This window comes from Herpailurus yagouaroundi, unplaced genomic scaffold, assembly GCF_014898765.1.
Source record: "Herpailurus yagouaroundi ecotype Mexico unplaced genomic scaffold, PumYag 252, whole genome shotgun sequence".
In the NCBI taxonomy this organism is placed as follows: domain Eukaryota; kingdom Metazoa; phylum Chordata; class Mammalia; order Carnivora; family Felidae; genus Herpailurus; species Herpailurus yagouaroundi.
Window position 1 is genome coordinate 1,210,743 of NW_024412469.1, and position 13,465 is coordinate 1,224,207.

General features: G+C 39.7%; 1 protein-coding gene and 1 non-coding gene across 13 annotated transcripts in view; one reads left to right on the forward strand and one right to left on the reverse strand.

Moving 5' to 3' along the window:
• The window catches only part of KDM4C (lysine demethylase 4C), a 473,115-nt gene that overhangs the window by 395,045 nt on the left and 64,605 nt on the right, over positions 1–13,465 (forward strand). For all 12 annotated transcript variants that reach the window (XM_040460839.1, XM_040460852.1, XM_040460848.1 and 9 more), the window contains one exon: positions 4,729–4,914. In XM_040460839.1, the coding sequence (XP_040316773.1) occupies positions 4,729–4,914 (186 nt within the window). The remainder of the gene's footprint in view (positions 1–4,728; positions 4,915–13,465) is intronic.
• Positions 409–527, reverse strand: LOC121020833 (5S ribosomal RNA). The gene has a single exon (XR_005786310.1). It is a non-coding gene; the product is annotated as a 5S ribosomal RNA (ribosomal RNA).

The following is a 13,465-nucleotide window of genomic DNA, read 5'->3' on the forward strand; positions in this document are numbered from 1 at the left end:
TTTTTTTTTTCTTTTTTTTTTTTATATCCACCCACCCAGCCCCCACCCTCCAGCCCCCAGGCGCCAACCCCTGGTCCACCCACACCACACCCCCCCCACCTCTGTGCGGGTGCAGGTGTGGGTGGTGTGTCAGGAAAAGTGCAAAGCTTGGGTGTGGCTTCCAGCAGGTGCAGTGGGATTTGGCCGGTGCCGGGAGCTGGGAGCGTGCCCCTTGTGAAGTGGGGTGGGGCGTGAGGGCAGGGCGGGGTGGGGCGGGGCCTGGCCAGGCCACTTTGCTGGCCGCAGGGGAGGGGCTGAGGGAGCAGTGGCTGGGGTGTGTTTGGCCCCAGGAGCCGCGCTCCCTGGGGAGAGAGGGACGGGGGTGGGGGGTGGGGGGCCAAAGGAGAGGTCAAGGAGGCCAAAGGCAAAAGCCTATAGCACCTGGTATTCCCAGGTGGTCTCCCATCCAAGTACTAACCAGGCCCGGCCCTGCTTAGCTTCCGAGATCAGAGGAGATCTGGCGTGTTCAGGGTGGTATGGCCGTAGATGCCAGTGGCTGCAGCTGGGAGCCTCAAGAGCCTGCTCCACAAGTCCCAAGCCCAGCGGGTGCCGCGCTTCACCCATGCACCTGCCAGCCTGCCTGCCTGCCTGCCTGCCGCCACCCTCTGCCTCGGGCCTTGATTCTTCTTTTTCTTAATGTTTATTTATTTTGAGAGAGAGAGAGCGAGCATGAGTAGGGGAGGGGCAGAGGGAGAGAGAGAATTCCAAGCAGGCTCTGTGCTGTCAGTGTGGAGCCTGACGTGGGGCTTGAACCATAAACCGTGAGATCATGACATGAGCTGAAATCAAGAGTTGGACGCTTAACCTACTGCGTCACCCAGGCACTCCATCTTGATTCTTTTTAACAATGATATTTTGAATGTCTTAGAGCTATGTAGTTGTTCATTTTTTTTTAATTGATGGGATATATTTTGGAATCTGTATCATAATCTGTACTGTACCTCTTTTAAACTCATCTGCTTTCACTTACCTGACTCCTTAGGTCAGATATTCTTCTATTTGGTAATAATCATAGCACCTCTCATTTATTTTTGTTTTCCTTCAAATGTTTCTGGTTTTTAAAATGTCTGATTGTATTTTGGTTGCACATCGTGGGTGTACTTTTTCTTTTCTCAGCCCAAATGAAAATCTACTTGTCTTGTTGGTGAATGATGGGTCAGATCACAGGACTCAGATTCAGATCAGATAGGATGACCTCACCTGCTGATGATAATTGGGGCAGGATGGGCCATGGGCTGGTCTGACAGTGGGTAGCTTGTCTTTTAGGTGTTTGCTTCCACTCTTGGCACTGGCCTTACCAGAACTGTCTCCTCAGAGATATCTACTGTTTTCTGGGGATTTGCTCCCTGGGGTTAGTTACACCTTTTCTTGATAGTCAGTACTATTAGGGTTTCACTCTTTTTCCTTTATCTTTACTTAGGGGTTGAAGCTGGGAAGTTTGTAACACAGGCTGACTCTACCATCTTGATCCAATCAGCAATGTGTTTCCTGAAGGCCTTCTTCCCTGTCTTGCCTTCAAGCATGACTCATTGCACAGTCATTCTGGTTCCACATAGCACTTTGTCTCTACTTCTTTCATAGTGCTTATTCCACTGTAACATTTCTTAAGAAGTATCTATTTGTCCTTGTCTTTGCCCTGCTGAATTAAATTCTGTAGCTAAGACATTGTGTAGTTGTCAGATTGCCATAGACATTTCATCCAGGGTACAGAATAACTGGTTTAGTAGTCAGCAAGTGAAAATGGGGTTTGGAAATGTAACATAGGCTATACTATAAGATACAGAATGGCTCCCCTACTTGGTTTTATGTATTTATCTCCTCAAGAACCTGCTTGATGTTTAAGTCAAACTTTCCAACTCTATGAATAAACATCTTCCAAAGCATCAAATTATACTAGTCTGAAGTTACATTGATTTTGCAAAGGATAAAGTTGTATCCTTAGAGATGACTGCCTCTGGGGGAAAAGAGGGCCCTTCCCTTATTAGATTCCAAGGATTGAATCCTCACTGGGATTAAGTGTATTATCTCTGTTTCCTTTGCCTTTTTAAAAAAACTTTTTATTTCTTTCTTTTTTCTTTTCTTTTTTTTTTTTTGAGAGAGAGAGAGAGAGATAGAGAGCAGGGGAGGGGCAGAGAGAGAGGGAGACAGAGGATCCAAAGTGGAATCCAAAGCAGGCTCCATGCTGACAGCAGAGAGCCCAATGAAGGCTCAAACTCATGAACTGTGAGATCATGATCCGAGGTGAAGTTTGATGCTCACCTGACTGAGCCACTTAGGTGCCCCTAAAAAACTTTTTGAGAGAGAGAGAAAGATTGTGTGTGCATGTGTGCAAGTGGGGGGAGGAGCAGAGGGAGAGAGAGAGTCCCAAGCAGGCTCCATATTCAGTACAGAGCCTGACATGGGGCTTGGTCCCATGACCCTGGGATTATGACCTGAACTGAAACCGAGAGTCAGACGCTCGACTGAGCCACCCATGCACTCCTCCTTCACCTTTTCTGGAAGGTCTCTGTTTAATGAGGAAGCTAATGATGGAAGAGGCTGGAGTTACCAATTCATTAATTAGCTACATCACAATACTCTTTCCTACTCTTAAAAAATCCTATTTAATTAGGACAATAAGAAACAGTTTCTCCTTTCATATCTGTCATTATCTGAACTTATTCAAACGCTGACATCTAGGTAGTATGATTAGGCTCTTAAAAGACTGATTATGCCTGGGGCTCCTGTTATGAATTTTTGCTATTATATCTGCCATCACATTTCAAAAGATTGGAATTGGCAAAAAGATTCCAAAATAACAGGGCATCTGGGTGACTCAGTCGGTTAAGCGTCCAACTTCAGCTTAGGTCATGATCTCACAGTTCGTGATTTTGAGCCCTGCATTGGGCTCTGTGCTGACAGCTCAGAGCCTGGAGCCTGCTTCAGATTCTGTGTCTCCCTGTATCTCTCTGCCGCTCCCCTTCTCTCTCTCTCTCTCTCTCTCTCTCTCTCTCTCACTCTTTCTCTGTCTCCCTCTCCTCCTTACTCTCTCAAAAATAAGTATTAAAAAAAATACTACCAAGAATTACCAAGAATGTATTGAAACCGATAACAAGAATTGCCAAGACATCAAGATATTAAATAATGCTTTTATTCAGATTATAATGGATCTTGTTTCAGTTCTGTGTGTTTGTGTGTAGTTTTTAAATCAGCTAAGCCTCATTCTTAACCCCCACTTTAAAAATGCTTCATTGTATATTGAATCTAGATGTATAGGGAGATCAGATAAATGCCTGAAGTGTAGAGCCCCTATGGGGACTAGTGAGAAATAAGACTGCTCATATGGACCATAAGGGCCTTTTTTAAGGTTTCCTCTTCCATCTCATGCTGTTCCTTTTTTTTTCTGGAATATTTTGGAGATAAGGAGAAGCCATTGAAGGACATTTAAGCAGGGGGCTGACCTTAGATTTATGTTGTAAGGAGATCACTGGCCTTTTCCTGGGGAGGATGATTGAAGTCGAATGAAATAAAAGACCGGTTGGAGGACACTCCTATGCTGGGTACCATGAGCAGAGGCAGTGGCAGTTGATATAGATGGATAGCGAAAGATCAGAGCAAGATTAAGGTACAGAATCTGTAAGACTGAAGTTGCTGATCGGATGTGAAGGCAAAGAAGAGTGAAAAGTTAAGTGCACATTGATTCTTAAGGTCTGTGATAAAATACTACAATCCCCAAAAGACATTGAGTTTAAGTACCGTTCCTGTCCCAGGAAGGAAAATGTTCCTATAAAAGAGCACACCAGCATTTTATCAGATTGCAGACCCTTTTTATCCATAGGAATGAAAAGTCAAGCTTTTAGATCATTCTGTTTCTTCTGCTTTCTGAACCTTATTCTACACCCACTGTTTCTAGTCCTTAAGTATTTACTAATTGTACATATAGTGAAGCTGTTTGATTTTTCTCATCTTTCATAACAAATATACTAATAATGTCTAGGGCCAACTGTATGTGATTTAATTTTTAGACTGTGGTAGTTTTTAGATTGCTGTTTTTATTTTCATTCTCTCTTCAGGCATAGTCAGCTATGAATACTCAACAAAATCATGCCCTTTGGGGTGATTTTCAACTTTCTTACTTTGGGAAGCATATTTTTGTGTCAGTCATGTAGGGTTCAGATGTGTATTATTAAGCACTTGAGCCCCTATTTTCCACATTGGACCATTTAACACAGTTCCTTGTAAATAGAAAAATTAGACCATCTGTGCGCTATTTTGGATATTTCTGAAGACTTCATCTAACTTAGGAGAGTAGGTACCTGTATTCCAAACCCATATTCTATCTCTTGATGTACCAAAAGTCCTGCCATGCAGGAGGTAAAAGGGAGGTAACTTAAGCATTCATGGGTGATTTATAGGAGCACCCTGGAGGCTTTTCCTCACTGTGACTGGAGAAGCATATGCAAAAGGCTTTGGCTTTCTTAACCACAGATGTTTCAACATGTGTTTGGTAGTATGTGACCATAGCAGTGCGTTTCATTAGAAGTACATGACTTATATTTTCACAGTTGCTCTCACCACTAGGGCCCCTGGAGGGCCAGGACTTGTTGATGTAATCAGTTTTCTGCATCTCTAATAGCTATTATTCTCTGAAGTGTGGAAATAAGCTGAGTTACAGAGTTTGAATTGATATTCTTCATTTTCACCCTACAGAAATGCATCTTCTGCAGACACCGGGTCAAGAAGGTCTCTGGAGCCTGCATCCAGTGTTCCTATGGCCGTTGCCCAGCCTCCTTCCATGTCACATGTGCTCATGCTGCTGGGGTGCTGATGGAGCCTGATGATTGGCCATACGTGGTGAACATCACATGCTTTCGACATAAGGTCAACCCAAATGTGGTAAGGCCCTCCTTTCCTTCCCTGATGCCAGGACTGCATAAGAATTCCCTCCTGTCCCATGGCTAGGATGCTCTACTCTGTAATGTTACTTATTGTTGACATGTCTAGACTGTGAGTTCCTTGAGGGCAGGGATTGTACATTATTATTTACTTGTATTTGCCCAGGACCCATCAGTGTCTGGCACATGCTAGATACAATAATTATTTATTGAGTTGAATAAGTGAATGAACAGATGAATGGATAAAATTCTTTATGCCTGTTCTGATTTTGGATCTGTATGTAGGTCTAACTGAGTATGGCTGTATAGATTGTGCACCGCACATATCCAGGATGAAGGTGAGATCACTTCTGAGAAGGGAATGATGTGAAAGTACCACTTGAAAACATGCAGTGTTTAATCCATGTACCTGTACATTCTGGCCTTTGGGTTTTATTTAATCTCTTCTGGAAGAAACAAAGAGCAGTAACACAGTAAAGGGAGAATGGAGGTGGTCATAAACATTTGGGTCCTTGTTGTCTGTGATGGGATCAGCTAGGTATAGCATGTGGAGGCCCTAGGAGGAATGAGGACAATTTCAGAAAAGGAGAAATGTAGAAGGGAAGTATAGAGGTCACTTTTTTTCTGTTTTTTTTTTCTATTTCACTCAGGACTGAACCTATTTCTGGGAAAAGAGTGTTTGCAAGTAAATAGCGTGTGAATTTAACTATAAATTAGTTTACCTGTCCTTAGTAAATGGAATCTTTTGTCTGTTTTAAGTGCTTAGAAAAACTAGGACAGTGTGGAGATGGTTCATATGCCTTTGTTACTTTTCCAGTTCCCTGTAATTGTTTTTTGCTGCCAACAAGGAGGCTAAAGCTTCAGCTTTGCTAACTTGCTGCCCTTTGTTATCCCTGGGAGGCTTGGCCACTGACTATTTGCAGCCTAACATGCTTGTCCTATGTCTCTAATAACCTTCTGTGAGCAGACTGCCAGGGTGTCAGTATGGACTTGGGGAGTCATGACCCATACACAACAAATCTCCTGGATTTTTAATGATTCCAGCAACTTCCATTGGCATTTTGAGAGATACTTGATGTTTGCGGGTTGAGACTTTGTGCGGATGTGTGAATGTACAAATGTACGAAATGACACCACCGTCACCTCTATTTTAAACTTATTTTCCATGTTTTAGGTGACAAGTTGCATATTCATTCATGCTTTTTCCTTAATTTCTTGAATTAATGGGCTCTTGCTAAGAATAGTATTATATATTCAGAAGAAAATACATTTTAAAAACTTTAAAAAATGGCAGTAATAACACATTGCATTACTGTGGTGCTTTGCCATTTACAGTGTACCATCAATACCTCATTAGATGACACATGGGAATGCATTTGAGATGTGAATCAGATCATGACCTCCAGAGTAGTTTGTGTTCACACTTGGATTCTGCCAGCAGCACATATGCAACCTTGTGCAAGTTTTGCCCTCTAAGCCTCAGCTTCCTTGTCTAGAAATGATGGCATGCCTATGCTCACCATGTTGTTTTTAGTCCATGGCACAGAATAAACACTCAGAAAATGAAAGCCATATTAATACTTTCTCTTTTACTACTGCTGTCCTGCTGCTGGCTTTGGTGCTACAATTCTGTGTGAATGAGGCCACATGAGTAGTATTATCCCTGCTTCAAGGATAAGCAACCTAAGTGCCAAAAGGTATAATTCCTTGTCCAAGTGGATTCAGTTAATGAGCAACAGGTGCTGGAATGTCAGTGCTTTTTCAGCTCATACTCTATTACTTGTTGAATTCCCAACTCCAAACCCTGAATGGAGCTAGAGGTGTTCATCTAAAGCTTTGCTTGGGATCACACATTCTTATTCTAATATTCCAAAGCTCTGTGGTTACTGATGATTATATTGAAGTTGCTATTAAAGAGATCCAGATGTTTAATCAGGACTTCATTCCTCTTAACTGTGATGTGTGGTTCAGTCATGTTTATATTACTGTTTGTTTCATAAATGATGACCAAAAAGAACATCTACTCTCCTCTATAGATTGACTTTAAGTTTGGTACACTTTGTCAAATGTGAGGAAAACATCATATAATTTACATTAAATGAGTTTTTCCTTATGAAGGTAACATTTTAGCATTTCTAAATTGCCTTGAGAAGTTCTCTGGCAGGAAGTACTGTGAATACTACATTTCCAAAATATATTTCTGGTAGCTATTACTTATCCCTTATTCTTCATTTGGACTTCAAGTATGGATTCTTCCCCAAAATGTTTGACAACTAACCAGAAGGAATTCATGGAATCTGGTAATTTGGTTCAGAGCATTGTGAATTGTCCCTGTTTACATTGAATATGCTTTAGTTTTCAAGCATACAAAAGTTCAAATTCATTCCAGTATTTCTCTTTGTGTAAATTGCATATGCCAGGGGTTGTGCTCTCAAGAGCTGGAACCATAATGTGGCTATATTTTCCACCATACCTTGATTATTTGAGAGTAATGGACAATTGCTGAATCATAGCAGTGAAAACTGTAAATAAAATTCAGGCTAACTTGGCAGCCTAATCCAGTCATTCTACAGAACAGAGGATGCCTATTTAGTTTCAGTGAAATGAAGTATAAAGCTGCAGTTCCTTCAATAGAGTCTACATTTTTACTCATTTTAGGGTTTTTGTTTCCTTTGTTTTTTTCTCCCAATTATTTGCTTTTTGAACCAAAAAGGACTGTTTTAAGGCAACTTTACCCTTCCTTTAATGCCAAAAATGTCTTAAATATAATAGTTTTTTCAATGTTATTGAGCTTTTGAGCATAAAATCACCCTGGATAAGAGTGCAAAAATCTCATCTGATTTATTGTAATGAATTCTTCCATTAGAAGTAAGCACTCTTTTAATTGAAAAGGTGGTATTTGAAAAAATAGGCAGCTTACAAAGTCTTAAAGCTATGAATACATTATATAAAGTGCACAGCTAATCCCAGTTATTTTAATCTAAAGTTTAGTATATATTTTTCAGTGTTTTTGTCGAGCATACTTTTTAACTGGCACCTGCTGTCTTTCAAATGTAAGATTTCATTCATGTGTGTGTGTGTGTGTGTGTGTGTGTGTGTGTGTGTGTGCACATGTGTTTCTGTTGTAGTGTTGTGGTACTTGACCACCCACCTTTGCTATGATTTAGTGTGACCTATTTTCTGGCTATATTTCAGAAGGTTCCATTGGATGTATTCCTAACCTACTTATGTAGATCTTGCACAAATGTTTGATAAGGAAAAGGAAAAACCAAAGAACACAATACATAGTAAAATGGTTTTGAAACTGGCATCCTTGAACATATTCCTTCTCCAAAGCAAACAATGAACTACTCATAAATTATATACTTCCTGCAAAGTACAACTACCATAGGGTCTGTCTCCTTACACCTGAGTAAACTAGACAGGTGTCCAATGGAAGAGACACCTGAGTAATGGAGGGTAATGGATGTGAGAAAGATGGCATGCACAGATCTTTTTTTTGAGGCAACTTACTTCAATAAACCTTCATGTTGGATTAGAATATTCCATACATGCAGTGTAGAAACACTAAAATCACTGGCACTTTATATATTAGTTCATGGCAGTGAATAAGGCCTTTTTTTTTGTTGTTATTTTTCAATTTTGTATTTAAATTCTAGTTAATTAACATACAGTGCAATATTGGACTTAGGAGTATAATTCAACAATTCATCACTTATATACAACACCCAGTGTTTCTTGTAACAAGTGCCCTCCTTAATACCCATTACTCATCTAACCCAACCCCCACCCACCTCCCTCCATGGTTTGTTTACCTCTCTCTTTTATCCCTCCCATATATTCATCCATTTGTTTCTTAAATTCAACATATGAGTGAAATCATATGGTATTTGTCTTTCTCTGACATCTTTTGCTTAGCATAATACACTCTAGCTCCATCAACATCCTTGCAAATGACAAGATTTCATTCTTTTTGATGTCTGAGTAATATTCAATGGTGTGTGTGTGTGTGTGTGTGTGTGTGTGTGTGTGTGTGTACACATCTTCTTTATCCATTCATCAATTGATGGATAATATTTGGGCTCTCTCCATAGCTTTGCTATAGTTGATAAAGATGCTATAAACATCAGGTGCATGTACTCCTTCAAACCTGTATTTTTATATCCTTTGGGTAAATACCTAGTAGTACAATTGCTGGATCATAGGGTAGTTTATTTTTAACTTTTTAAGGAATCTCCATACTGTTCTCAAGAGTGGCTGCACCAGTTTGTATTCCCACCATCAATACAAGAGGGTTTCCCTTTCTCTACACCCTCGCCAACACCTGTTGTTTCTTGTATTGTTAATTTTAGCTATTCTGGCAGGAATGAAGTGGTATCTCATCGTGGTTTTGATTTGTATTTTCCTGATGATGACTGATGTTGAGCATCTTTCCTGTGTCTGTTAGCCATCTGTATGTCTTCTTTGGAGAAGTCTGTTCATTCTTCTGCCCATTTCTTAACTAGATTATTTGTTTTTTGGGTGTTGAGTTTGATATGTTCTTTATAGATTTTGGATACTAACCTTTTATCAGATATATCATTTGCAAATATCTTCTCTTATTCCATAGGCTGCCTTTTAGTTTTGTCGATTGTTTCCTTCACTGTGCAGAAGCTTTTTATTTTGATGAAGTCCCAATAGTTCATTTTTGCTTTTGTTTCCCTTGCCTCTGGCAACGTTTCTAGTAAGAAGTTCCTGTGGGCAAGGTCAAAGAGGTTGCTGCCTGTGTTCTACTGTAGGATTTTGATCTTTTCTTGTCTCAAATTTGGGTATTACATCCATTTTGAATTTATTTTTGTGTTTGGTGTAAGAAAGCGGTCCAGTTTCATTCTTTTGCATGTTGCCGTCCAGTTTTCCCAGCACCATTTTTTGCCATCCAGTGTTTCCCAACATTGTCTTTTTTCCATTGGCTATTTCCTGCTTGTCAAAGATTAGTTGACCATATAGTTAGGGGTCAAACAAGGTATTTTTCTTCAAGTTTATTTATTTTGAGAGAGAGAGAGAGATAGAGTGCATGAGTGGGGCAGAGAGACAGGGAGAGAGAAAATCCCAACTAGGCTCAGCACTGTCAGTGCAAAGTCCAGTGTGGGGCTCAAACTCAGGAACCATGAGATCATTACCTGAGTCAAAATCAAGAGTCGGACACTTAACCGACTGAGCCACCCAGGTACCTTAGGTATCTTATATGAGGTACACCATTCTTATCTCAATATCCTCTCCTCCTCTTGGAAAACATGACATTTGAGAAATTTGTTTCTTTCATAGTTTTCTAAGTTGTAACTATTAACATGGAGACAGATACCTATCCAAAGAAGAAGAACTTTTATAGAGAAAACATCTTAGTGGTCAATTTTTCCCTAGTATTTTGTGTATTATTTTATTCAATATTATTTTAACTAAATTATTTTTAACTAGATTATTTAACTAGGTTTAATTAATATTTTGTCTCTTTAACTAGCATTTGGCCATCCATGGAAGCTGCTTGATATAAATTTGTTGAAATAATTCTCTAATGCTAACGACTGGGATTAGAGGAAAGAAAGAGAACTAGTATTTATTGAGCAACTTTATGTCAAGGGTGTGTTAGATATTTTGCATGTGCATCTTATTTCCAGGTTGTGTTATTGGTGTGGATAATGGAAAGTAGTGGTTATGTTGGCTTCTCTATTGGTACTTCCCGCTCTGGGAAGCTGTCTTGTCTTTTGTTATTCTGCCCTTCTACCCATCCTTCGTGTCCTATTCTGGCATTCATCTTTGTAATAGAACTTGAGACCTTGCTCAGCACTTACTGACTTATTTTTCCCAGGCTTCATGTCTTCAGGCGAGCTCCTCAGGCAGCCTTCAGGACAACTCTTCCCTGCCATCACTATGCTTGGCTCAGGACAGTACCCACATTGCACGGGATCTGGTGATGGGCTCAGGGCAAGATGGCTCTTCTGGCTAATCTCTGCTTATGTCACTAACCTTTGGGTGGTGTCGGGTTAAGATACCTGTCAAAACTAACTCAATAAAGTCTTGTCTTGGTATGCAAAAATAGCTCTTACCTCACCAACTTGTGGAACAATGGATGATCAAAGCTCCTAAATTCTACACCCTAGAATAGTTCTTATCACAGGAGAATATTGTATAGCATATTTTACTTCCAGTATCAGTTATTGAGAAAACACGTAATGGCAAAAAGAAAAAAAAAAAAACCTTTGGGAAATCAGTTCACACTTTTATATGAATTCATTAATTACAATGAATCTTCCGTGTTTCATGTTAATTATGGATTGATAAAGACCCAACACACACTCCCACTGTAAATTTCCACTTAATTAGCCAGGGATATAGAAATGTAGCAGAAATGGTTTGACCAGAGAGGGTGGAAGTGAATGCAACCTATCATAACAAAACTTCCCTTGGCCATATTTCCCTAATGAGCATATGCAGTTGCCTGTGTGTTAGGTGCTGCCAGATCTGAAGCAAACAATATATTGCTGTACCACAGGTGTTTATATTTGGGACTCATTCAAGAAAACTAATTATCATGCGTTTCATTTAATAAAATGCTTATAAACATGAAAACACCCTAGTTCTTACACAGAATCAAGGTCAACAAGACCACACACTCTACCAGAGGAAGAAGGTAGCCTCGGTTCCCAGATTGGTACCTAAGCGATATCTCCCCACAGTGTTCTACTGTTCTAGAAACCTATTTTCCCTGAGTCTACTCCTGACTCTGGCTTATGACTGTTAGTCCAGTTAGTTCTGATATACATGAAGACCAGAATTATATTTCACCATATGTTGCATTTTAACATATGGTGCCCCTTGGGCCCATGATGGGTGGTCATAGGCTTATGTTTTTGTAATCAGGCAGCATTTATTTAATTCACATCAGTAAGTACTTTGCTTGGCTGTGCTTTATATTATTTGACCCTTTGAACATCATTTTGGTTCATAGCCTTTTATAGACTCAACGAGTACCAATTGACTTGTAATTTTCTTCTTGATGCTTCTGTCACACTTTGACTATTTGGGGCCTCTTCAAGGTGATTTTATTTTCCTTATTTAAAACCACTTCCAGGTATGTTTGAAACTGTCATTGCTTTATTTCAATAAGCAATGGCAAAATCATCTTGATTTTCATTGTTCTAAACTTGAAATCAGCAACTCATCAAGGAGCCCAGATTCTGTTTTTTTTTTTTAAATATTTATTTCTGAGGGGGGGAGGAGGGACAGAGAAAGAGGGAGACACAGAATCTGAAGCAAGCTCCAGGCTCTGAGCTGTCAGCACAGAGACCAACACAAGGCTCAAATTCAAGAACCATGAGATCGTGTCCTGAGCTGAAGTCACACGCTTAACCAACAGAGCCATGCAGGCTCAGCTTCTTTTTTATAGGTGCTCTATTAGCAACCACATTTGGAATGAAGGGTGTTTTTTGTTTTTTGTTTCATGTGAGCACTGGCTACTTGGGCAACGGAGCCACATTAGTGACAGAGCAGAAAAATAAAAATTTTTCAAATGATCAAAAATGTTTATGTTTATGTGTCCAATTTTCCTATCTTTAATAAATTTATTTTTATATTCTAATTTTAAGGCTTTATTAATACATTTTTTCTTATTACCATTAACTGGTCTTTTGATATGTCACAGCATATGTTGTCACACTACATGTGTTTGTATTATGTTGCTGATAAAAATTTTAGGGGTCTTGGTTTTGTCTTCTTTGAACCATTGGATCAAGTGGCATGGAATTGGCCTCAGTGTTTTTTAGGTGTAGAAAATCCAAACTTCAGGCATCACCTAAGCACCACTTATCTAAAAAGAAACAAACAAAAAATCCATATCTTCTTTTAAGAAACACTAAAGCAATGAAAATACTAACACCATCGATACTGTCATTTTTAGGATTTTCAGAAAAATATAAGATTTTGATGTTTTGTCTAAAATTCTTTTAATTTCTCATGGGCTGTGAATGGTTTTGGGGTAGGCCCACCATCTCGTCACCACTCACGTACCCAGCACCAGAGCTCCAGACTGCAACCCAGGTTACTCTCTAGAAGGCAGCCTTCTGGTTTTCAGCTCCCTTTCATTATCCTTTCAGGATGGTTCTCCAAACTTGCAAACATGTTAAACTTTTTGAAGAAAGGATGGGAATGAGGTAGAAACCTCATAAATTGTGATCCCATTCCAAGATTTTTAAATGAACTGAAACCAAGGAAAATAAAGCCACTTTTTTTTTCATAGCATGTGATTTCATTAAGTTTTTTTTGTCTCTCTTTTTTTTTAATATATGAAATTTATTGTCAAATTGGTTTCCGTACAAAACCCAGTGCTCATCCCAAAAGGTGCCCTCCTCAATACCCATCACCCACCCTCTCCTCCCTCCCACCACCCATCAACCCTCAGTTTGTTCTCAGTTTTTTTTTTTTTCCTCAGTTTTTAACAGTCTCTTGTGCTTTGGCTCTCTCCCACTCTAACCTCTTTTTTTTTTTTTTTCCTTCCCCTCCCCCATGGGTTCCTGTTA